The 26,283-nt window shown below is 48.0% G+C and overlaps 1 protein-coding gene across 3 annotated transcripts in view; it reads left to right on the forward strand.

Moving 5' to 3' along the window:
• Positions 1-26,283, forward strand: part of UBA6 (ubiquitin-like modifier activating enzyme 6) — a 78,509-nt gene that overhangs the window by 10,207 nt on the left and 42,019 nt on the right. For all 3 annotated transcript variants that reach the window (XM_015417181.1, XM_015417184.1, XM_015417182.1), the window contains exons 3-12: positions 2,354-2,448; positions 4,290-4,318; positions 8,346-8,440; positions 11,192-11,303; positions 15,301-15,381; positions 18,018-18,140; positions 18,666-18,789; positions 19,980-20,083; positions 23,572-23,634; positions 25,042-25,118. In XM_015417181.1, the coding sequence (XP_015272667.1) occupies positions 2,354-2,448; positions 4,290-4,318; positions 8,346-8,440; positions 11,192-11,303; positions 15,301-15,381; positions 18,018-18,140; positions 18,666-18,789; positions 19,980-20,083; positions 23,572-23,634; positions 25,042-25,118 (903 nt within the window). The remainder of the gene's footprint in view (positions 1-2,353; positions 2,449-4,289; positions 4,319-8,345; positions 8,441-11,191; positions 11,304-15,300; positions 15,382-18,017; positions 18,141-18,665; positions 18,790-19,979; positions 20,084-23,571; positions 23,635-25,041; positions 25,119-26,283) is intronic.

Genomic DNA, 26,283 nt, shown 5'->3' on the forward strand with positions numbered 1-26,283 from the left:
GGTTCCTGGTGTAAATCATTACAAGATGCCTGGCCTATATTGTGTACTACTCTAGAGGCTGCTAAAGCAGCCTATAAGGCCCAGGCGGATAAGGGTAGGGTGGTGGGATTTGATTTAAAACCTGGGGACCTTGTGTATGTTTCTACAAAGAACATCAAGATGCTACGCCCTAGTAAGCAACTGGGCTGGAAATTTATTGGTCCTTTCAGAGTGCGTAAACTGATTAACAATGTTGCTGTTGATATTGAGTTGCCTAAGAATCTCCGTGCCTTGCACTCTGTGTTCCACATGAGCCTACTGAAAAAGGATCCTGGCCCCTCTCCATGGAGACCTACTGTCTCTCCTCCTCCGCCTGTCATACTGGAAGGAGATGAACATTTCGAAATCTCAGAAGTGCTTGATTCCAAGCTCAAGCGTGGTAAGCTTTGGTATCTCGTCGAATGGGTGGACTTCGGACCCCAGCACCGAGAATGGGTGGAAGAAGGGGATATTCGGGCCCCTTACCTGCTCCGTGAATTCCACAGGAGATTCCCGGCCAAACCGGGAGGTCTCCCGCCCAGCCCGGGAGTTCTCCCGCCCAACCCGGGAGATGGTGGTTAATGTGTATTTTTGAGGGGGCAGTATGTCAGCAAGCTGCCATGGTGTTCTGTGTTACTGGTACTTTGGTACAGTTGTTCCCCCCCTCCCCCCTAGCCTCTGCGCTGTTATGTTACCCTGCTGTAATGCCTAAGCCAAACAACTGGAGGATGTGTCGGGGGAGTTTGCTTCATTGCCGGCTTGTTGCTTTTCTCGCATGGGAACTGCTCCTGTGTTATGTCTAACGATCACCTTGTTCTCAGGGAATGGGCGCGCAACCGTTTCCTCTAACCCGCCAGCGGGAAAGTGACCCATTGGTTCTATACCTGTTTTGAATTCCTTTATTATGCTTGACCTGCCATTCTGTAGTCAGTTCTAACAAAGAACGTGTTTAAGTGTCTTTCCAATGCTTTGAAATAAATTTTACTTTCTTTGAAACGTGGATTTATTCTCGATGCTTGGGGATCCAACATTATTGTGTTAAGTAAAACAAACGGGAGAACCCAAGTGTATCAAATTGACAGTCTCTTTTTGGAAAGTGGAAATGTTGTCTGTTTTCAGAGCCACAGAGTGAGCCATCTTCCTTTCGGGGCATTTCATTTTTAATCCAAAGCGGTTGTGGGAAGCTGAGAGAAGCGGGGAGGAGAGGCTGCTCACGAGCCAGCGTGGCATTGTGGCTGGGCTGTGGGGTGTCAGACTAGGATCGGGGAGCTCCGGGCTTGAGACCCTTGCGGCGTGGCCTGGGGCCAGTCACACACTCTCAGCCTAATCTGCCTCACAGAGTGGTCGTTGTGAGGATAACAGGGAGGCAAGGAGAACAATGTACCCTGCTTTGGTTTCCCACTGGGGAGACGGGTGGGGCGTAAGTGAAGAAATGAATCCCCCCCCCCCCCAGGCATACCTGCCACGTCCTGTATTTCTGTCTTCAGGAGGAAACAATCAGGTATCCCTGGCTGCATGTTCTATTTAGTCTGGACCATAGGTGGTAGTTTAAAATAATTAGCTCAGTTGAACAGGACAGCTCTCTTTAAGGGATATGGCCTCTGTCCTTTGGATGAAACCTCAGATCAGGGGGACGAACGGCAAGGCTTGTCATGCCCTGCCTTTAAGCGGCCCCCAAATCCTTGCTGACCACTGTTAGAAACTGCATGCTGGTTTCTAGGTTGGGGGCCTTTGATGTGGTCTCACAAGGTGCTTATGAGAACTGGAGGAGGATGTCAGGCTGGCTGGAGCCCATGAATGATTGGAAGGGGAAGACCTGTGGAGTAAGTGCCATGGTGGGGAGGGTCCCAGGCTCTGCAGCAGATCAGCCCTGTGGTTAGGAAAATTGTGTCACTCGCGATCCTTTCCACGGGCCTGCAGTTGAAGGTGTGCACATGAGGAGATACGGACATTAGATAATCCAGTTCAGGACCGTCAATTACTCTGACTGCAGTCCTTCAAACAGGCTGCTGTGCGATCCCATAGAAGTCAAGAGGACTAAAGCGGTTGGTCTTAGCACAACTGCAAGCAAGAGACTAAAAGCAGAAGGCAAATGCTGTGAAAGGTGTGTTCTAGGCTACCACGAGGTCAGCATTGCCCTGAAGTTGTACCTGGAGGGTATATTTTTGCTCGTTTCCATGCTGAATCTGAACAGTTTGCAGGCTTCTCTGTCTCAAAGTAGTTTCATGATGTCAGGTTACTTTCTTTCCCCAGTTGATCGTCTTGGTCAAACGTAAGCAGTTAGAACAGTTCTTAAAATTCATTTTATGACTGTTCTTTTCTTATTTGCACGTAGCCGACAGAGGTATGTTCTTGGAGACACAGCTATGCAGAAGATGGCCCGGTCCCGTGTGTTCTTGAGTGGAATGGGTGGTCTTGGTGTGGAGATCGGTATGTTTCAGAAGCTCTTATTAATTTTTTTCTTAATGCATACTTTATGTGGAGCATGCGAAACAAAATCTGCACAATCTTAAGGTTACTGTGCGTAAAGCATGTCTGTTTGAAACAACTCACAGCCTGCCTTGCCATCTCACAACGGATACTGTCGTGTGGGTTACGGCAGCAGGGAGCAAGGAGGGCAGCAGTGTGAAGACCTGTAAAGACCACACAGCCACAATAAAAATCAACCCCCCCAGTAGCGAAATCCGCTTCAAACCAAGGTCAGAAGCCCTTCAGATCTTTTATACCCAGTTTCACAAAACAGCTTCCCAGCCTAGCCTAGGAACGGCTTCTGCTATGTAATGGTGACAGTGGAAGACCGCGTATCTCATGCCACTCGTGTGGCTCCAGGCAGCGAGGTCGCTTGGGGGAAGAGTCCCAGTCCGTGCTGCTTCAGCACAGCTACCTGGGAGACAGGTGGTCCTAGAGTGATCCTCAGGGCAGTCCAGGGCAGTGTTATTCCAGTCTGAGCCCATGGAAAGCGATGGATTTAGACTGGAGTGACTCTGCACGGGACTGCACTCTCTGTGCCCCAGATCAGGCCTTGAGCACTTTTCTTTGACTGTAGGAGCCAGCCAGCCCCCCCCCCCCGGCAATTTAATGCCAGGCTAATTTCCAGCCTTCAGAGTTGTATATTTCAAGGAGTGGACTTGGAAAAGATGAGGGAGGGGAATCTGGCCCTGAGGTCCCTCTCCTCCTTTCCCAGCTCTCCCTTTCTGCTTCAGCGTTCCTTCCCTCCCCTTGGATGCCCAGCTGATTGGGGGTCTGTGGTTCAAGTGTTGCTGTCGCTCCTGCCGCCGCCTCAGGGCTGTGATCTCACGAGATCTCAGCCAGCATCGCTGTGTTGGAGTGGAGGGGTCTGTGCAGGATAGAGGGGAAAACAGGATTTAAAAAAAAACCCCAAAAACTTTTCAGATTTTTCTTCAAACCTATCACTGAAGTCTTTATTACAGATGACGGTAATATCATCATTTCTTGTTTAGAATTTCTGTGGTTACTTTATCATTTAAATAGCAGTGAAGTAATTATGAGTGTGGACTTTCCTTCTGGGATGAGGGCTGACTGTCTGAAATGCGTTCCCAACAAAACGGCGGTGCTGTTGGTGGAAGGAAGGATTGCCCATGATTTGAGGGGTATCTCCTGTTCTGAAGGGGGCTACATTCCCCCTAAGGGAGCAGGTGGTGGCTTGGTGCTGCTGGCCCTGGGCAGCAGGTGGTGACAGCGGCCTGGAGCACCTTTCACCAGCTCTGACTGGTGAGCCTGCTGCAGTTTTTCCTGGGCAAAAAGATCTGGCTGCTGTGGTACATGCCCTGGTAACATTTAAATTAGGCTACTGCAGTGCGCTCCACATGGGGCTGCCCTTGAAGAGTGTCTGGAAGCTCTAACTGGGATGGCAAGCTGTGGCCAGTTTCTGATTGGAGTGGGTCGTAAAGGACCATATCAGTCCACTCTTTTCCCACCTACATTGGTTCCTGATTTGCTTCCTGGCCCAATTCAAGATGTTGGTGTTGACCTTGAAAGCCATCTACACTTTGGTGGCCGGCAGTATACCTTAAAGACTGGCAACTTTTTCTGTTTTGTTTTGGCATTCTCTGATTGGCCCTCCCTCCTGTTCAAGTGGTTCTGTGTTGATGTGTTTTGCTTAATTGATTTTAGGTGTTAACGTTATGTTTAAAGCTTGCTTTAATGTTTTTGATTGTTTGCTGTCTTGGGGACCTTAAGTTGGGTAGCAGGACAGCATAAAGATGTTTAAAATGTTATCAGAACTTCATATTGTTTATTTTTCTTTTCAGCTAAGAACGTAGTTCTTGCAGGAATAAAGGTAAGGGGAAGGGTTTGTTCTAAGAGAAATTGTTTTAAATATAGGTAGTGATATTCCCTTAAATAATTGAGAGTACTTATGTGGATCTGAGAAACTAGGACCATTAAGAGTTGCCGAGGCACCCCTGGCAAAGGTCCTCCCCACCCCGCATTCCCCAGGTCCGGCACAGACATCCTATGAGGGCAGAAGGTATGACTTTGCACGGCTCCGCACCTGTCCTCCCTCAGGGTGACGGGGGCTCCTGGAGTCCTGTCCCCAAGTCCCTTTGGCAGCCCCGTGAGCAGTTTGTTTGTTTGTTTGTTTGTTTGTTTGTTCGACTTTTGCCCCGCCCTCCCGCCAAAGCAGGCTCAGGGCAGCTCACACAGAACCAGTAAAACAATATACAATACAAAAATATCTAAAACACTGCCTAATACAATTTAAAACCATTATTGTCGATGGCGGTTCTCCGAGTAAAGTGCGTTCACGTGCTGTCAACTGTACTACCGCTCTGGAAAGCTTCGGCTCTAGGTCGGCCCAGAGGCTATCGGAAGGTCTGCTGGAAAAGCTCCATTTTCACGGCCCCGAGGAACTGTGAGAGGTCAGTTAGCATAAATGAACACCTTGTGCCTAAATAGAGAGTGTCGTGCTTTGTCAGGCACACCAGTTTGAAAGATGCGATGGGGTCATATTGTATGGCGTGGCTAGATTTATGCCCCCTTCCTAAGCCCTTTCATGCCGAAGCCCAGGACAGGGCAGCGGCAGCAGTCTCCGAAAAGAGGGGCTGTGGTTTTTCATTGTCTTTGGAAATTGACTTCAGGATTTCCATCAAAAACAAAAGAGGCTTGTGTGATGATTGCAAGTCTTGTTAAGAGGGTGGGTTTTTTTTGTTAACTTTGTAATACTACTTTCTTTATTCTTTATTCATCCTGGTGAGTAGGCCTATCTGTTACATACAGGTTCTCCCTAAGCATTTAGAGCAGAGGCGTTGAACTCATTTGTTATGAGGGCCAGATTTGACATAAATGGACCAGGCCCTGTGTGCCATGAAATATAACACAAGGTACCAGAGATATAAACTTTATAAAGATGATTTCAGATGCTGAATGGCAATAGTAGACTTGATCGGATTGCGCGTGATATGCAGAGGGGTAGTACGCATGGAGATATGAGCATTGCTAATGAGACAGGAAACCTAGGTCTCAATTTTATACAGGATGCAAAGAAGTGAACAGTGACTCTTGGAAGCACATACCCTGCCACAAATTTTGTTAGTCTTTAAGGTGCTACTGGACTCTTACTATTTCTACTGCTATTACAACATTCAAAAACCAGTGGGGGAACATTTTAACCTTCTAGAACATGCAGTTGCTGACCTAAGAGTAGCAGTTCTCTTACAAAGAAATTTTAAAGGGAGATTAGAAAGAGAGACTGCTGAATTGCAACTCATAACGAAACTCAAGGAAATGCATTCTCCTGGACTGAATTGAGACCTAGGTTTCTTCTCTCATTACCAATGCCTGCTATTGTCTTTTGGCATCTGAAAGCACGTCATTCTCCAAGATATAACGACAGAAGAACTCACATTCTCGCTGTATCTGAAGAAGTAATCAGTAACTCATTAAAACTCATGCCCTTCCTCAAATGTTGTTAGTTGTTAAGGTGTTACTGGACTCTTGCTCCCTTTCACTAATAAAGAATGCAAGCTGTGCTGTTAGGTTTCTTCCTCCCCCCATCTGTTAGAACTTGAAAGGGGGATCTCTCCAAGTTCCATGGGTCTCCCTCGCTCTCTCTCTCTCCCCCCCCTTGAAAGAAGTGTGCTTGCACAGAAAATCTTATACCTAAAATAAAACATTGTTGGTCTTCTTAAAGGCACTACGGATCACTCTCTGTCTGTTTCTCTATCTGTCTGTCTCATTCCTTCCCCCTCCCTCCCTAGAGGAGGGGGAGGAGGTCTTAGCCAATCAAGGGAAGAGAGACTTGGCTTTCTCTCTCTCCTCTGCGAAGCAGGAATTAGGAGAGACTGGGCAAAAGGAGCTATGATGCAGAAAGTGTCTGTAGTCTGTTCGACAAATCCTGTCATTATTTTACTGGCTAGTTGGATTGAGTGTGCAGAGAAGCAAACACTGGATGGTCCACAGTGAAAGTAAATGGTCCGGTGGAAAGGCTGGTTGGTTATTTGGGCTCTTGTGGCAGAAAGTGGAAGAGAACAGCACCTCTGGCCTTCTAGGATTTACAGCGACTTCTCTTGAAGAAGGGAGAGGAGTCCACGAAGTGCCCCATGTGGGTGGCTGTCTATGTTCACAAGCAGTATAGTTTTTATTTCTCTGTTTGTGCCCCTTCTGTGCTGCCTCTCCAGAGAACTTGCTTGAGGTGGCTTATGAAGTTATATGGGAGAATGTTAAAGAACACAGCCCATGTCATACATACTAGGACCGACTTAGATGTGCTTTGAGTTCACCAGAAAACTCTTCACCAGGCTGTATGTTAGGATTTTTTTTTTAAAGGGGGTTGGGGAAGAAAGGGGAAGTCTCAGGCCATGATCTGAAGACCTGTTCGTGTAGGCAGCCTGTGAAACTTGTCTGGCGTTAGGGAGCTGCCAGGCCAGTTCCTGCTTGCTGTTCTTTCATCAGTGAGGAAGCGCCTGCCCCTTCCTGCGTCAGGAATGCTGGGATGCTCCCTGACCCCAGCAGCATTTAAAACCTGCATGCCTGCGCAGTGCTAAGCCCCGGATGCTGCTGGCAGGAACAGGTCTGATGATCTTGGCCTGCACATCTGTTCCTCCCCTCCTCCCCCCCCTTACATTTCTGTAGCATCCAGCTGGATGAAGAGTTCCAGTGAGCTAGAAAGCTTGCACCATGTTTCGTGTCATTTGGGCTGGTCCTGACGAAAGGCATTCTGTGGATTGTGTTCTTGGTTTTGATTTTTTACTTTCAGACCCACACTGCTGCCCACAACTTTCTGTCCGCCTTGAGCACATAACGGTGGTGGTGTCAAGTGCTGTTACGTCACAGCAGCTAACTTATGGTAACCCCATAGGGATTCCGAGGCAAGAGAGGTTCAGAGGTAGTTTGCCGCTGCCTTCCTCTGGACTTCCTTGGAGGTCTCCCATCCAAGTAGTCACCGGAGCCGGTGGGGACATCAGGCCAGCCTGGGCCGCCCAGGTCCGGGCAGACAGACATTCAGAGGGGGTTGGCCACGGCCGGCCTCTGCACAGCAACCCTGGACTTCCCTGGTGGTCTCCCACCCAAGTACTCATCAGGGCTGACTCTCTTTAGCTTCTGAGGTCTAGCAAGATTGGACTGGCCTGGGCCATCCAAGTCTGGGAGAGGATATAATACTGCCCCTAAGGAGACCTAAGCATTGAGCAGACGTGTGCTGTGTCTCGAATTACCCGGGAGAAAGGGGTACACAGAATGTCATCGTGGAGAAGTATCTTTATAGCAGCGATATGGAGTCTCTCGAGAATCGCAGGGTCCCACTGGACGTCCCAGCTGCTGCCCAGATGAGCAAATGGGGTGTCTTCGTGGTGACGTCATATTGAATTTCCTGATGCCCTGCATTTTCCCAGTCCTTTTTTACATCACTGGTGGGGAGGGGAGGGGAGACTGGGGGCACGAGCAAGCCCTAGTAAACATTGTGTATGGGAGAGGGGAGCCAGACATCTGGTGGCTGGCTTTGGCAGCTGCCTCAGGCTGAGCTGAGCCGTTTGTTTGGCCCTCTTACGAGACTCCTCACCCTTAAAGGTTTTTGAAAGAGTTGCAAGATTGAACTGTGCAAGATGGGCTTTGACAGCAATTAAATAAGGAGGAAGTTGAGGTTAATCCATTCATATGGCTTCGTTTCTGTAATTAATATTTTTTTAAATTCCCTGTAAGCCTCCTGTGAGTCCTTTTTAGGAGAAAAACCAGATAGAAGTGTTCAAAATAAACAAAACTGATAAATGTAGTGCCCTGGTATCAGCCATAAAGCCTGTGCTGTACACACTTGTCATTTTACACAATTGCTACTTCAAACTTTAATCTTGTTTTTCTGATACTTTCTGAAGGCTCTCACTGTCCATGATACCCAGCAATGCAAAGCATGGGATTTAGGAACAAACTTCTTTGTTCAAGAAGATGATGTTCTAAATCACAGAAACAGGTTTGTACAATTTTTGCACCGTCATATAGAAGCAGGGAACATGCTTGCTTTTGTATTTATTGCAGGAATAACATGCACTGTTGTATTGCAGATTTGTAGGATTCCTTTCTCTCTACACCCTTATTTCTATGCATTTATAGTTCATGTCAGCAAAAACAAATGATAAAGACTTGGATCAGAAGAGCTCACTCAGCATGCCCAGTGCTTGGACATCTCCAGTGGAATTCTGACTTTTCCTTTGAATGGTCGGCAACCCTCGGTAGCACAACTTGCTATTGAAAATCCTGAGTTTCAGTTTTGCTATAAGGTGTCATACGTTACAGGCTTTCTGGGCGCCGTGCAGTGAGAACGGTCGACACCGGGAAGCTCTCCCAGTGGGTTTTTTAAGAGGCGTTTGGGGGCTCCTGAACTCCACGGAGCTCTCCGAAGAGGAGCACAGTGCAGGGGGCTTGCTTGGGACTCCCCACAAGTGGCAGCAAGCGGGTGGAAGTCCTTTGATCGCCCCGAAGCAAGGGCATGGGCATGAAGCTGTGACCACCCGAGCGAGGGGGAGAAGCAGAAAACTTCAACTGAATTGCTTAAAAACATCAACACTGTGAGTAAATGTACATGCAACAACATCAGAGACTCCCTATGGATCAAGCCCCCTTTAAAGCCATTGAAAACACAAAGGATTAGAGGGGGTGAAGAATCTCTTCCCTTCCCCTTCTCTTTCTTCAAGTGGCTAAGAAAAGATCTGAAAGCATTTTTAAAAACAGCTTGGGCAAAAGAAGAGACGGTTGTGATCTGAGAACAAAACTGTCAAAAATATCAATCTTTCAATATTGGGTAGTGGATTACAAAATTTTAGAAATATTAATCCTATTTGGCTTTGACTTTTAGGGAAGTAAGAGTGCCTCTGTTTGGAATTACAAATAAACTATCTGGAATTATATGAACTATATGAAGACCTCCTCAGGAAACCTCCTCAGGAAACAATCCATATACAAAAGAACCTCCTTCAGGAAAGCTCCTCCATTAGCATGTTCATAGCCTGGGATACTCCTACAAGATAATGACTCAGCCCTACCCCACCTTCCTGAGTAGATATAAATTACCTGCCTACCATTTTTCTTCTCACCTTGACCCAGAGAGTACTCCATCTTTCTGTGTTATACCTCTGAGGATGCCAGTCACAGCTACTGGTGAAACATCAGGTCCTACAATGCCAAGACCACGGCCAGAGAGCCCGGAAAATCCACAGCAACTAATGAACTCCGGCTGTGAAAGCCTTCGACAACATATATGAAGACCCTTTAAAGGATTACAAATAACTATATTTTAATAAGTATCACAAGTAAAAAGAAGAATAATCAATAAGAACTATTAGGAACTTAATTTGAATTTTTTACATATTATACTCTCATAACATACTTTGTCATGATTTGTTGAAATTACAAAAGTACATTCTGTCTTCTCTGCACTGTTAACAATTGATAAGAATGTTGGCCTGTTGAAATTGTTTCAGTCTTTAATATGACTATAATGGTGATTGGTTTGCAAATATAGAAGTGGCGCAACTGTAAGGTCTTTTGTTGAAAAGCAATCTGAAACATTCTCTATTTTAACTTGGGGATGCTTCTGTTTTTCTTTAATGTAACCATAACAAAACCTGCTGTGTAAGTATACGTAGCTGTACTGAGTTGGAGAGATTCCCTGTTTTTAACACTATATTTTGGAAATGGCTGGTGTAGGCATTGTTGATTACAGACTTTGAACGATTAATACAGGAAACAATTATAACAGCAGTAAGACCAGCTGTGGAAAAAGCTATGAAGGACGTGCAACCTAAGTTTGATCTACTCTTACAGCAGAGCACCAATCAGAAGGAAGAGCAAACTGACATGACATTTACTTTTGTGGAACATATTGCTACAGAAGATACAGATGAAGTCTATACTCTAACTAACTCTCAAAAACTTATACCCTGAAAATCTTTTTGGTCTCTGTCTTGTTGGTCTCTAAGATGACACTGAGCTTGATTCTGGCTCTTCCACTGCAAACCAGCATGGTGACCCTCTGAAACTATTAACTAAAGTGTCATAGTTGTAGTTCAACAGGTAGGCAGGGCTTGCTGAATTTAATTTGTTGTGAATATTTCTATTGGTGGAAGAATGAACAGCAACAAAACAAATCAACATATCTTTTAACTTGGGGTAGGCAACTGTTTTGGCCCAAGTGCAAGAAAAAACAACACTTACTTGAGAAGACGTTGGTGTGCCAGAAACAAAATGGGGTGGGGGGTGGGAAGAGACAAAGGTGGTCCTTGGCCAGACACGCTTGGGGCCAGCAGAGCTGCCGCAGCACGGAGACTGAACTTGGACTTGGTCGACAGCTGTGTGGGTCTGGGAGGGGACGATAGGCATAAGCCGCGCCTCTTGCCTTCTCCCACGCTCCTGGCTGCACCAGAGGTGCCGGTGCCTGGCTGTGGGGATCAGAGATCAGGGCCTGGGTGCCAAGCAACAGGGTCTGGTGAACAACAGTCCCAGTTAGCGCTAGTTATATTTAGTACCTCAGGTATTTAATCTTATCCAGGAAGAGACATTGTTGTAATCTGGGAGGGTGCAGATTCTCCTCCCCCTCCCCCCGCTTTTCCTGTGATAATCTTAAATCTGTGTGTCAGCATGTGGAATATGGAAGTTTTTGGATTTGTTTGCATGGCTGAACTGACACATTGGACAGGTGATCATCCAACTGGAAACTGCATTTCAGGGCGGAGGCAGTACTTCCTCGCGTTGCAGAGCTGAACCCGTATGTCCAAGTGATGTCATCAGCGGCCCCACTAAATGAAACGACGGACCTGTCTTTCCTCCGACAGCACCAGGTACGTTTGGAACCTCCGTGGGATGCCTGGTGGCCTGCATGTGAGCAGGGGCCATGCGTTTTGCTCACTTTGGCAGTCCGCCATTATTTAGAGTTACTCTCGGTAGCATTTGTGTTGGACTCAGGGAGCCATGCGGTTCAGGTCTTGCAGACAATTGAAAGCTGCAAGAACGTCTCTCCAGAGGGCGGTCAAAGCCCTGGTACACACTGAGTGAGCGATCTTGCTCCTCCTTGAACTTTCTGTGCGTCTGGAGAAGGAGTGGGATTGCTCCCTTGGCAGCATGCTTTGCTGTAGCAAGAGGGATTGTGGCTGCATTCAGATATCTTGGGATTCCAGGAACGAACTGGCCTCTCCTCCACCCAAGGTCCTCTGCATGCTTGAGGGCAGGGTGTCAGAACCCACAGCCAACAACGTAGTACACGCTTACCAGGAAAGGTAATACTTTATTGAAGAGCTATAGATGCATTAACATAGGCACTGATAAAAATGGCGGCTGCCCTTGGGGCATAGTAGGATATAGGGTATTCGTATGCTCCCCCCCCCACTGCCCTGGCCAATGAGCCACCCTCCCGCGCGCGGGAGAAAGAGCTCCGGCCATTTAGCGCTGAAGCTGGGAACCAAACGCTCTCCCACGGTTCCCGAGAAACCCAGACATCAACATCACCACCTGCGGAACTTACAAATAAGCGTTACAGCAGCAAAGAAGCACAAAAGCACTGGCGATTAGAATACAGCCAACCTCCCCACCCCCATGGCAGCATAGCTGACACCGGGTCAGTCTGAAGTGAAGGGTCCCTCTCCCTCCCATGTTCTTCCCTGTGTATGGAGAACTCGGGGGGGGGTAGTGAGCGGATTAGGCGAGTGGTTGTCAGGAAGCTGTCGTGGTGGCCTGCTGTTTGTACAGAGTTGCCGCCAGACCGTGCAGATCGTGTGTGTAGATGCATGAGCAGCCGGGCTTTCTGTTCTGTTTTTGGCCTGAGTCCCTCATACCTCATACCTCAGGTTTCACTGCGTCCCATCTGTTCCTCCCTGCTTTTAATTTTTTTTTAATTTATAATTTTTATTTATTTTAACAATCAGCAAATAACATGTGAATCCAATACAACATACAAGTAATTAATCTGTTACAGAATAAAATGTTTTCGAATCCAAAAGGGTTACAGTCATAATTCAAACGAACAAAACTATTGGGTGTAACCAATTAGTTCTTCCATAAATTCCTGAGAATTGCTGTTTAATAATCTATGAAATGGCTAAGTATAGGTAGAGCTTGAGCTCATAGGGATAAGTAATAGAAAGTACAATCCATTTTTTTAAACAACAAAGTATAGGGACATTTACATCCATTTCTGCATGTGTTGCCAGGAAGCAGGCAAGTATTCCTCAGAAGCTAAAAATTCTAATATAGGAGTCCATTTTTCCATTATGGGTCTTGGTACAGGCTTCAAATTTGTGTTATTTATTTTGTTGGTGACGGAGTCCATAAGGAATTGGTCCCATAGTTTTTGGTACCACTGTGACACCGTTGGTGGTTTTGGGTTCTTCCAGCAGGTGGCAATTGCCGTACGGGCTGCGTATATCATAATATCCAAGATCATTTTATGTTGGTGAGTTTTAATGTGGAGCGGCCAGTGTTTGAGGAAAAGACTCTCAGGATTTAAGGGAATTGATATACCCGTAACTTTATAGATGATCGATTTTATGTCATTCCAAAATTTGACAATCTGCTCGCATTCCCACCATAAGTGGGCAAATGTGCCTATTTCATCACATTTCCAGCATTTTGGGGAACTTGTTGGGTATATACGGGATAGTAGTTGAGGGGTCAAGTATCACCTTGTTAAAATCCTGCTTTGAATTTTTTGCCCCCGGCTCATCAGATCTTGGAAGCCAAGCAGGGTCAGCGCTTGGATGGGCGACCACCCAAGAGGCAGTCCAGGACTGTGACACAGGCAGGCAGGCAAGGGCAGGCCACCTCTGGACTCCCCGGGCTTGCCTTGGGAAACCCCGCAGGGTCGCCACTGGTCGGCTGTGGCTGGACGGTACTTTCCACCACCGCCACCACCACCACCCTGGATTTTGCCCTTAGGCGAAGTTGAGGGATCCCAAAAACTCTCTGAAAGAGTTGGTGCTTAAAAGCTAGTTGAGAAGGTGCCTGGTGGATGGTCCTGAGGACAGCGTCCCATGAGTGCCGTGCTGTTGTGGAGAAAGCTCAGTCCTGGTTAACCCTGACCCACGTTTCAGTCAGCGAGGGCACGTGGACGGGGGCCTCCCAGGGAGATCTCAATGGAGGAGTCGATTCATAGGGGGGCCTGCAGACCTTCAGATCCGAACTCAAACTGTTGAGGGCTTTAGAAGTTAAAATGAGCACTTAAAATGGGCCTGGAAACCCATTAGGAATTGAAGTTGTGATATGTCCTGGTTTACACTCTGGAATCCGCGTTCTACTCAAATTGTAGCTACCAAATTCTCATATAGTGTTCATTGTGATAGTCCAGTCTGCACATCACTAAAAGCATAAATTAGCGGGATGACCGATTTCATATTTGGAAGCGGCGCGGCTGGAGAACAAGTCTAAGCTGGAAAATGCAGTCTTGGCCACAGTTGTCAATCTCGGGCCTCACTTGCCAAATATTTCCTGTTTTCTTACACTCATGCTCTGTTGGGTTGGGGGTTATTGTCCCTCGTTTCATTATTCCACTGGTGGTGGATTCACATGTATTCTTATGCAGTTCCTATGTTGCACGCGACCTTGCTCTCTCCCACTGCTGTTTTTCATCTCTGCTGGGAACGGGTGGTGGTGGTGGTGGGGGTGGAGGATGTGTGCGGCTGCCTGCTTTGCTGGGTTAGTGCCAGCTCGTAAGGGTTCTCACGCAGGGGCCTCCTGAGGGTATTGAGAACACCTTGGGAAGACTCATTTGGAGTCTGGGGAGCTTCTAAATGATGTAACCGTTAGCATGCAGGTGGTGGTTGTGGTGGGGCGGTCGCAAGGGCGGGGGCAGGCGTGTGGCAGGATGAATGGGAGCAGTGATTGGTCGCTTGGCATCTGTGGAATCTCTTGCTTTCGGTATATGGATGGGACTAGCCTCTGGGCCCCAGTTCCAACACAGAAGCTGTCTATGCTTGGAACCTTTATGTATCTTAATAAACAAATCTTGCTGCTGCTACAAGGGTGTTTGTGAGAGGGATTGCATCCAGGACTTGACAACAGTCCCCATCTGAGCATCCAGAGGTAGTAAGGGGTCTAACAAGAGCATCATTCCTCAAACTGTGCACCTTAGTCTTAAGGGGAGAATGCAGTCTGTCCAATGTGGGCGGTACACTGATTCCTGGATCTGACGTGTTCCAGATCAGCGTTACGTAGCTGTGTCTGGATTAAGTTTCACTTTGTTTGCTGTTGTTGAGCCAGTCACCGGGTTATGCAACCAAGGCCGTCTTGGTCCCCCAAGGAAACTAAGAATTAGATTGAAAGGAATCTAGATAGTGGGAATCATCCATCCAGTCTCACAGTTCCTTCCTCATGTTCCAATATGGAACTGGGCATCTGCCTGCTGATTGATTTACTGGCAAGTGTAGCAGAGGCTTCCTTTGGCCAGTCCCGGGCGTGGGAGTCAGGCAGAGAGATCAGGAGGAGGAAGAGGCGGGGGGCCTCTGCAGGCAAGAGAGCGGGGGGGGGGCAGCGGGGGAGGGGGGGGGGGGGGGGGGGGGAGTTCAGCATACAGATGAGGACTGGATGGGGGTGGGTGATACTGAACTTTTAAAACCTTTTTCATACTCAAGAAAAGGGAACAGAAATGTTTGGCCAATACACTTAACGTTTTATAAAGTTTAAAGTATCTGTTCATGTTGTGAGACTTGAACACCAGAACAATGTAAATTGTTGTTTGTGAGGTGTGGGTGCATTATTGACAACACAGACTAGTAAATCTATGAGTTTATTGCCTTAAATGGGCATTGGTAACCTAGAACTTATTTGTGGAACTTTTCTTTTCAAAAGTGTGTCATAGTAACGGAGATGCAGCTGTCACTGCAGAAGAAGATCAATGACTTTTGCCATGCACAACACCCACCCATTAAGGTAATGCTAAATAGCAGCAGTCCTGGATATTCTCCCCCCCCCCCGTGTCTGTCTACCCTGAGAATTTTCCATAATCCCTATTATGCCTTTTTATATCCCTCCCCCATCTACAGATACAGAGTCTGGCGGGGGGGGGGGGGGGAAGGATTACCCAGTTACCCAGAAAAATGAAGGGGGGGGGATTCATTTTTCCATTCTCCTTGCAATGGCCTTTAAAAATCTGGGAGAACTGGGTTTGATCCCCCACTCCTCCACTTGCACCTGGCTGGATGACCTTGGGCAAGCCGTAGTTCTGATAAGAGCTGTTCTTGAAAAAGAGCAGTTTCTGTCAGAGCTCTCTCAGCCCCACCTCCCTCCCAGGGAGTCTGTTGTGGGGAGGGGAAGGGAAAGGAGTTTGTAAGCCGTTCTGAGACACCTTTGGGTAGTGAAGGGCGGGGGGTATAAATCCAATCTCTTCTTTTTCTCCTTCTTCATGTTGTGTATTGTTTCAATGAAACGTGACTAATGATGTCCACTGTAACTGTATGTGATAGCGATACACGACTGAAAAGATGTGCTGTTATAAAGTTGAACTCTGTACATAGATTTACCAGTAATCTTTATTGCTGTGGTCCGTTAGTGCTGGAGATGGACACTAGCTGCTGCTGCTGCTTGCAATAGGTATGCTAATCCTAGGGTTGCTGCCAGTAATTAGCTGTTGCAGGATTTTGTATTGTCTCTGGCAAAGGCTGACTGCGTGGTGAGGAGCAATCCAGCTGATAAAAGCTTCCCTTTTTTTATGCTCATGTTGGTGGATTCTGTTCTTAACGCCAGTTTCCCCCCTGTTTTCCCAGCCAGCTATCTTGGAGTACGGCATCTTGCTACTTCATTTCTAAGTGTTGGTGTATTTGTAGTTATTCTTCCCCCCCCCCTTTTGGGAGGGTGGGGCAAAGTCAGGCAGATGGCCTCTTCTTCTCTCCCTTCTCCTTTGGGGGGCAAGAGTCCACAGGGGGCTCCTACTCAGGGTTTTTCCCACTCCCAGTCTGCCTCTGCTCACGGGTTTTTTCTGAGGAGAAAATGAAGTAAGCTACTTTAGGTCCCATTATGGATAAAGGTAGGGTACAAATGAAGTAAATAAATAATGACTATAGCTGAAGATGAGGGGGGGGGGTGAGGAAGCAGAGAAGGGAGAGGATATGGGGGTTGCTAGGAGGGGTGAAAAAGGTGATACAGGGGAAAGTGAGGACTCTCCTTGGAAGTCTTTGCAGGTTGCCCACTGTGTACCAGCACCGTGCAACAGGGCCATAGTTTTCCTGGGTACAGGCTGCAGGGGTAGGGAAGGGGGGAAAACTGGAGGCAGGGAGGCATAAAAAGGGAGGAGAAGGGGAGTGACTGTGGGGGGCTTTCAGTGAAGGGGAAGAGGAAATAGTGAGGAAGGGGGAAATGAGACAACCCTCCACAAGTTCTTGCGGGTCCCCCCTTGTATCTGCCAGTTGCTTGGCAAGTGTTCCAGTGCATTCGCTTTTTGCTAGCGAAGTGATACTCTCCCATTGGCTCAGGAGCCACATGTGACTCTTTGAGACGCCACCTGTGTTTCCCAATGTGGCACCTGCCCCATGTTCCAGGTGGGGCCAAGGCCATTGTCCAGTCGGGACTGTGGGGGTCAGGTGGGTCACACCTTGGAACAGCCGTCTCCAGCCGTCTCCAGAGGGACTGGAGGGCAGGTCAGCTGTGGACCTCCCTGAGCGGCTGGCCCTGCGGCGCCACAAGTGGGGGTCAAGGGCGGATCGTCTCCACTGCTCTCTGCAGCCTCCGCTCTCTCCTCCCGGCACTCCGGTGCTGTTGGGAGGAGAGCAAGCTGGCCACAGAGCAGAGGGGAGACTGACCACCAGGGAGAAGAGAAAGCAGGCCCCTTGCTTCACAGCCAGCTCACTCCCCTCTGGGAACCTTGGTGGCCTCGGACTCTTTCACCCTGTCTTCCTTGCCTCCGGCTGAGGAGAGAGCAGGGAGGCTGTGGGGAAAGCCGGGTGCCTTCTGTCCACACAGCCGCGGACTGGCCGGGGTTTACATTTGATTTTTATAGCTGTATCTCATATTATTGTGTGTGTGTGTGTGTGTTTGGTGGGTGGGTGGGTGGGTGGTGCATAGGGGCATACGGGGCTCAGATGGTGGTTCTGGTTGGTCGTTGCGAACGTTGCTGCAGAGTGAGCCCCGCTGGCCTAGCCATTTGCTAACTGAGGGTTCCCTGAAGAGATCCACATTTGTTCTTTAATCACAATGCCCAGGATTTGTTGAAAGGAAGGTGTGCTAAAATCAATGAAACCAGCAAGTACTTCCAGTGGCAAAGTTTCCAACACTCACTTGATTGTTTATAGCCTTAAAATATTAGAAGCTTTTGGTGTAGAAATGTTTTAGGAGAAGGTTACACATGATGTGAAGTGACAGTATGTGCAGCTTAGAACTCTGGATTTGCCACATTTCCCCTCTGCCTGAGGGCGCGCTCTAGGGAGCTCCCCATTTCTCACGGCGGCGACACTGTGGTGGGCCTGTAAAGGATGCTGCCTGTCCATTCTTTCCCTCTGGACTTCAGATGGCAGCGCATCGCCATACAAAGCTTGTGAGATCTTGATCCCAGTTGTGTTTTGCCTTTTTGGCAGTTCATCAGTGCAGATGTGTATGGCATCTGGGCACGCCTGTTCTGTGACTTCGGAGAAGAATTTGAAGTCCTGGACACCACAGGAGAGGAGCCAAAAGAAATATTCATTTCAAACATAACACAGGTGAGGACAACGTTCAGCACTACCAAGACTTTTAGTGATACATTTAGTGACCTATGTATTTACATGTATGGTCTCACTTAAGGGCCAAACCTGATGAGAAGCTAGGAGATTGTGTGTGTGTGTGTGTTTCCCCCCCTTAAGTAGGCAATATGTGGGACTCTAATTTGGACTGGGACCAGGACGGGGATCAAACTTTTCCCTAACATAAAACAGCCCCACACAGTTGCTGTTTGCCCTCCTGGGACAAGCACGCCAGCCCTTGGCTGGAAGTTTTCTTTTTCTGTACTGTTCAAAGTGTTCAGAGGAATCATAACAAGCAGAAATTATATTCTGTGATAGATTCTCAGGTTTTCCTGGGTTGCACTGTATGCCTTGTGTTGTCTTATCCTGGAAGGACTGATGTGTGGATGGATGGAATTTTTATGGAGAGGTTTTTGGAGAGGCTTGAGAGTTAGTGTTGCTGTTGTATGGGAATGGTTTGTATTGGATAATTCTTCCCTCATTTTTGCTGGCTTACAATTTCAGTCCAATCCTGGTATCATCACTTGCTTGGATAATAATCCACATAAACTTGAAACTGGACAGTTTGTAACTTTTCGGGAAATTAACGGCATGTCGTGTTTAAATGGATCTATGCATCAAATAACTGGTAAGCCATGTTTTGTGTAATTCTCTCTCTCTCTCTCCCTCCCTCCCGCCCGCCCCTTCACTACCCTGTTTCCCCGAAAATAAGACCTACCCAAAAAATAAGCCCTAGCAGGATTTCTATGCATTTGTGGTATAAGCCCTAGTGTGTCTTCTTGAGAAAAAATAAATATAAGACAGTGTCTTATTTTTGGGGAAACACGGTATTTCTGGAGGCTTTTGAGAATGTTTCAGTTGGAATGTACTGTGAACTTAGAGGCCTTGACTAACACCAGACTGAAAGTGCGACAGTTGTGGGGTTGGACTAGATGACCTGCAAGGTCCCTTCCAACTCTAACATTCTATGATTCCATGTACAAGGGTGTTCATTCTGAAATATAATATTTAGCAAAGCACCAGTCCATTTATAAAAGCAGATTTCTAGTTCATCCAGTATACAAATGGGCTTGAAAGTGTGTGTGTGGGGGGGAGTTTTCCGTTCGAGTACTGAAGCCGGAAGGTGAATTAAACAGGATTCTCTGAGGAGAGAGCCTTGCAAAGCCCCTCCCCACAATCAGCAGGAGTAGAATAAAGCTGTGAAGCACAATATGCGTTCTTTTTGGGATAGAGTATACATGTTGCAGAATACAGCCTTTCCTAATAATGAATGTGGAGAACTTGGTGCAGATCTGAGACTTACTGCTGCTTCGCAGTCTCTGTGCACACCCTGGGCTTTACACCTGGGGCAGAGCAGCCACTTGGAAACTTCCAGGGCCAGCTTTGTGGCGTGAAGACCTCGCTCTCAGGCTGCCCATGCTCTGGGGCAGAGGAGCTGCACCTTCCTTCTCAGTTCTTTTGCACCCATTTGGAACTTCTCACTGGGCAGTCCCTTTCTCTCCCTAGCTAGGTTCTCTGTCTTTCAAAACAAAACAAACTCTAGAAGTTTCTGAACTGCTGCTCTGCACAGGTGCAGAGAGCCCGTCTGTGTGAATGCACAGATGACTGCTTGAAGAACAACCCTTACAGGTAATCTAGTTTTTCTTTTAAAGCCTGGAATATGCACAGCCCTATAATGAGGTGACTCCTTACAAGTCAGCTGGAATTGCAGATGTCACATAAAATAAAAGGGTATTCCTGGTTAGTCCATAAAATTGCTTATTTAGCTACTTTGTTTCAGAAATTTTAGATTTCCTCTTTATTGTTTCTGTTTTTCAGTGGTATCACCTTATTCTTTCAGTATTGGAGATACTACAGATATGGAGCCTTACTTACATGGTGGTATAGCTGTCCAAGTAAAGATGCCTAAAACATTTCATTTCGTAAGTGTCCTGCTTCATGATGAAAGTGATCAATGTTTGCATCCATTTACAGTTACAGTTTCCAGGGAAGTCTGCAGGCTAGACCAGTGTTGACTTGATATATGAAAAAGCGTCCTAGCCTCGCTTTTTAGAATCAGCAAAATTGAGAGCCAGCTTGGTGTAGGGGTTAAAAGCTGATGGACTCTAATCTGGAGAAACGGGTTTTGATTCCCCACTCCTCCTCCACATGCAGCCATCTGGGTGACCTTGGGTCAGTCACAGTTCTCTCAGAGCTGTTCTCTCGAGGAGTTCTCTCAGAGCTCTCTCAGCCCCACCTACCTCACAATGTAGGGCTAGGATTACTGACCCCTCTCCAACATTGGTGTTGTGCAATGCCAGGTCCATAAATAATGAGACCACGATCCCCCATGACTTCCTGTCAGAACAGGACACAGACCTGGCATGCGTGACCGAGACCTGGGTGCGAGATGGGGAGACTAGCCCTCTCCCGGTTAGCTCCTCCTGGGTTCTCGGTCCTTCACCAATCCTGGATTAAGGGGTGGGGGGGAGGGGGGGAATGGCTCTGTTCATTCGGGAGGTTTACACCTTCAGAGTGCTTCTGCCACCGAAGCTCACGGGCATAGAGTGTGCTGGCTTTGTATGGGAAGCCGGGGAGAGTTTGGCTATTTGGCTGGTGTACCATCCGCCCAACGCACCGGCAAGTAGCCTGCCATCCCTGTTGGGAGGCCGTATCAGGCTGGGCACTGGAGCACCCTAGACAGTTAGTCCTGGGTGATTTCAGTGTCCATGCCGATGACACGACCTCCACGCAGGCAATGGATCTGATGTTGTCCTTGGCGGCGCTGGGACTCTCCCCAGTATGTCACAGCCCCCATTCACTGAGCAGGGCACACGCTCGATTTGATCTTTGCGGCGGGGGTTACAGTCGACCAGATTACAGCTACGGCTGTCCCATGGTCGGACCACCATGTTCTGAAGGCCCGTATGAACGTGCCACTCCAACCCTGTTTGGGTGGCGAGCATATTTTAGCTCACCTGTGGAGCCAAATGGACCCTGTGTGTGATCCGATGCCCCCTGGTGGCTCGTTGGATGAGCTTGTCGAGGACTGGCAAAGCTGACTCTTGACAGCTATTGACGAGATCGCCCCTCGGCATCCTCTTTGCCCCCGCTCAGAACTCGCTCAATGGTATACACAGGGGCTGAGGTTGATGAAGCGTTAAGAGCATCCTATAGGATGTTTATGAGATCCTATGAGATGGCAGTCAAGGCCGCGAAAAAAGAATACTATGCGGCTACGGTTGTGTCTGCGAGCTCTCGGGCGGCCCAGTTATTTAGAACGACTCAGTCTCTTACTATTCTGCCACAGGATAAGGAAATGATAAGGAACTGGAAATTGGCTGTGAGGCTTTTGCGAGCTGTTTTGCAGATAAAGTCTTGTCGCTCCGCCACGACCTCCCCACCACAGTTGAGACAGTAACAGAACTTGAGGCTCTATGCGTGTCTTCTGGTCAGGTTCTGGATTATTTCAGTCCACTCAGCCTAGAGGAGGTTGACAAATTACTCTCATCGGTTCGCCCAACCACCTGTAGCCTTGACCCATGCCCATCATGGCTAATTAAAGCTGGCCGTGATGGGTTGCGAGGGGCACTAAGGGAGATTGTCAACAAGTCCCTCGCGGAGGGACTGTTCCCTAGTGCCCTAAAGGAGACAGTGGTCTGCCCCCTCCCAAAAAAGTCATCATTGGATCCGGCTGAATTAGCTAATCACCAGCCTACTTACCTAAGGGGCCGCCTTTCCCTCCATGTGCCCCAGAGAGTGCTAAGATCTGGATCCCAAAATCGCCTGGTTCTCCCAGGCCCTAAAGAGGCCAGGCTGTCCACAACGAGGGCCAGGGCCTTTTCTGTGGCGGCTCCACACTGGTGGAATGAGCTCCCGGAGGACATCAGGGCCCTGCGGGACCTTCTGCAGTTCCGCAGGGGCTCTTCCGCCAGGCTTTCAACATCTTAACATCGACATCACCACCAATTGGACGACTAACAGCCTGGCAGGAGCCCGGACTGGGGTGTAGGCGGCCATCCAGATGCTGACAGAATGTCACCATCTCTCACTATACTTAGAGTAGTTATGGTTTTATATTGTAATCTTAACTTTGCTTTTAGCATGTTTTTGGAGTGTTAATGTATACATTTATATCTATGTTTGTTAGCCACTCTGAGCCTGCCAGGGCGGGGAGCGCGGGATAGACATTAAATAAATAAATAAATAAATGTAGAGTGTAAGCCACTCTTGAGACTCCGTGTGAAGGGCGGGCTATAAACCCAACTCCTCCTCCTCCTTAAGAAGGTGGGGCTAATGGTTGCCCTTCCAGTCACGTTGGGATATTGGTTCAGGTGGGTAGCTCAGACTTTGTTCTGTTAAGATATTGGGAGCATTTGGAGTCATATCCGTTAATGCATTCACTATACTCAGCATTTCTTCCCCTGGGAGAAAGTGGCAAGTTTCTGCCCTTTTCCTAAGCTACGAGGGCAGGAGGTGGGGATTGTCTCCACAGTTACTTTGCTCTTTAGAGGGCCTTCCAGCGCCTGCTGGGACAGCCGCTTCCGAGCAAGGAAGGGGTGTGGGTTGTCTTCGATGTCTTGCTGAGCCTCGGTGGCCCTCAGAGCCCCTGGATTCAGTGCAGGGGTCCGCAGATCCTGCCTTCTGTTCCGTACTTGGGAGCAGGATGGAGACTCATCTGTGCCATCAGGTTGCACTCTGGAGACTTCCTTAGTCTCTTGGAGGGACAGCACAGTACTGAGCTCCTCACCATGGCCTTAGAGGAGCTTTGAGTGCCTCTGAAGCTTAATGGGATACTGGAAGCAAGATCCTGCCTCTTCCCTTTGGGGTTTTCAAACTTCTGGGTGGCTGCCCAGACCAGACAGAAACGGGTGCCTCCTGTGTCGAATCCAGGGGCTGTGTAGAGATCCTATAGCCAGCAAACTATCACCCTCAAACAGTTTCGAGAAAGGACCCCTGTGTGGTAGAGTGCTTGGAGGCAGAGGAGACTGGGTTATCGGTATCCAGGGATCCGGGCCAGTCGAGCCTGGGCCTCTGAGAGGTGGCGAGCGAGGGTTTCTGAGGATGTGAAGGGCAGCTGTGACCTTCCGTGTGGAAGGCAAAGAGGAGCAGATTTTGAGCGGTGGGCTGGTGCGGCTGTCTGGGCCGGGGACCAGTTTCATCCTTTCCGTTGTGTCCGTTCTGTGGGAGTGGCGCCTGGGGCCAGGGGCTGCTCCTCCCCTCCCGGCTGCCTTGCCCCTCTGAAGTTGACAGGCGCTGGCACGGTCCAGCAGTCGGGAGAGGGGCCGGTGCAGCCCTGTGCAGAGTGGCCTCCGTCGAAACCCGTGGATGATGTCAGTGGGATTCAACTGGGGCAACTCTGCACAGGGTCTGTTATTGCTCTTCCTCAGAAAATTATAGGCCAAGGGATTTTTTCCTTTTTCTTTTACAGGAACGACTGGGGAAGCAGTTGATTAATCCAACATACCTTGTGGCAGACTTCAGCAAACCTGAGGTAATATTTCTTGAGCATTTTCGACAGAGGATTTTCTTCAGAATTTTCAATAGCTTGTGTAACTATTATGGCAAAAACTATTAACTATTATAATCCGTCACTTGGCTTTTGCCCTTCCCTCAAGGGGTGGTGCACACCCTACTGTGGTTTGTGTGTGGAGTTTTTGTTCCCCTTTTAAGCAGTGCTGCTTAGTTACGAATTGTGGTCCTGTCACTGAAATGTTTTTGACTAGCCTTGGCAAAGAGTTTTCTGTTTTACCAAATGTACTAAAAAATGAGGCACCAACAAATAGTGAAGTCACTCTTTCTTACTGTAGAAGTGTTCTTACATCTTCGCAAACATGCATAATAAACGACAAAGTGTTTGGAAAGCGAGCTAGGCCTGGGCAATATCTTTCCTTAAAAGATATATGCAGCAAAAATAATGATCAAGCATCCTGTTGTCATGGGCCAGCTTGACCAGCCTGAGTCCAGTGTGGCTGAAGACTCAGGAGTCAAGGACCCACATGCAGCCATCTCTGAACCAGCTAAAGTTAGTGAATTAGAGATACAGGAGCCTTGAGTTTCATTGACGGCAGCTGACCTTGGACACCCCCCCCCCATGCATAGCTCTGAAGTAGCTGACGAAGCACAGCTGCAGGAAAGTAGTGCACCATGCTCCCCCTTGTAAATTGAACAGTGAAGGGAAAAGCTCCGACAAGACTTAAGGACATGCAGACAGAGTGCTCACCTCTTGGCTCGGCACGAGCTGCGTAATGATATCAGTTTTGAGTAAGTGCAGGAGCACCTCTGAGCAGATGGCTGTAAATCAGGCTTGTTAAGGAATGCCTATATAAATCAGACCTGGAGAACTGCAGATTTGTGAAAGCAACTTGTCACAACCCTGTGAACTTGGTGACCACAACTCCGGACTCTGCCTGCCTCCTGCGACCTTTGGACTGACCCTTGACTCTTCTTTTGGACCTGCCTGAACCTTGCTGAACAACAACGTCAGACTGCCTTGGCTCTGCTGCTAAACTGGTATTTGATCTCTGGACTGGACTCTTGACTGTGATCTAGCCCTGTTTCCTTGCTTTGTGGCCTAGCTCTGTTGCCTTACTCTGCCTGTATTCCAGGACACCTGTAGCACATGCAAAACTAGTAGATTTATTGTGAGATGCACCTATGTGGACTAGAGTCCATGGAATTAGATGCATGAAGACAAAGAGTGAGCTCTGGTCCACGAAAGCTTATCCGTCTAGAATTCTGTTGATCTTTAAGTTGCTCCCAGACTTTGCTACAACTGACCAACATGTCTTGATTCTCTTGTGCTCCCTCCTTGGAGTCACTCCTGGAATGTACTCCACAGCCCTCTCTGAAGCTGATGAGATTTCTTTTTTCTGGGTGTCAATGACTCTTGTCTCTTCAGTCCCCTCTGCAGATTCACCTTGCCATGCTGGCCTTGGATCAATTTCAGGAGAGTTTTGCTCGCATGCCAAACATTGGGTAAGATGCCCACGTCCAGAACTCTGCAAGTTTTACAGTTGAATGGGCTGGATTCAGCCAGCATTTCTGCTGGGGGGAAAGGGAAGGGGCCACCCAAACAGGCTACATTGGGGATCATGAGTCTTGCATGTGCAAAAGCCACATGGGATGCCGTCTGCAGTAGGAAGGAGAACTGAGTGAGATTCAAGGGAAATGCTGTCTGGATCCAACCCAATGAACAAAACTGTTCGAGGTAAAGATATTTGTATCCACACCATCGGGCGGTTTAGTACAATGAGCTGACCTGCAATTCCATGTGTTTAAAAGTTCAGTTGGGGTTTTAAACTCAATGGGATTTTTTGCTGCCTGATTGAGCAGGATTCAGGCCTTGCTTGGGTATGTGCTGATTATCCCGGTCACTGCAGCTTCCTAAGCTTCCACTGCTGACCCAGTCAACACCGTGACTGTACTGGGTCGTCTCCTTTGGCCCAACTGTGGCAGCTGTTGTCTTCACTAAGATCCTGGGGGCTTCTGGGCACATCAGATACGGCCCTTGCTGAGCAGTCTGCTGATCTAGTTTGCAGGGGTGGAAAATGGTCAGTGAAATCAGTAAAAGTCAGTTCTCATCTTGGTCAGTAATTTGTCAGTTTTTAAAAAATTGGTCAGTAAAGTCAGTATTTCTTTGATTTTTGTGAATGCAGTTTCTGTTTTTCTGTTTTCATTACTGCATTTTTGGGGAAACATGATGACTTCCCAGTGAGAAGACAGATTGTTCTCGGTTTAGTTATGAAGTACTTTAAGGACTTTGTTCCTAAGAGTAAAAGTGATTTGGTGAAATCTTCCACAAAGTATAGAAACATAATTAACCTCTTAAAACATGAGACAATGAAAGTAGAGGTGGTGGATATTGTGGGATTCAGTGTGACACAACTCATGCTAGAAGGAGTTGAGAAAGCAATGGAAGAAGAGGACAAGGGAAAAAATTGCTTGTGGATGCAGTGCAGAAAACTGTTGGCTCAGTCGGCTTAGTCTGAGCCAACCAGCCACGGCTTGCAATGCCCAGTCCTGATCTTCCGGTTTGAAGTCAGACTGGCCGCCCAACAACAGATAGAGCTGGGTGTTATCCGCATACTGGCGACATCCCAGCCCATGCCTCCGGGCAACCTGGGCAAGGGGGCGCATGTAG

The sequence above is a fragment of the Gekko japonicus genome, unplaced genomic scaffold, assembly GCF_001447785.1.
Source record: "Gekko japonicus isolate JY-2015 unplaced genomic scaffold, Gekko_japonicus_V1.1 scaffold1314, whole genome shotgun sequence".
NCBI classification, from domain to species: Eukaryota; Metazoa; Chordata; class Lepidosauria; order Squamata; family Gekkonidae; genus Gekko; species Gekko japonicus.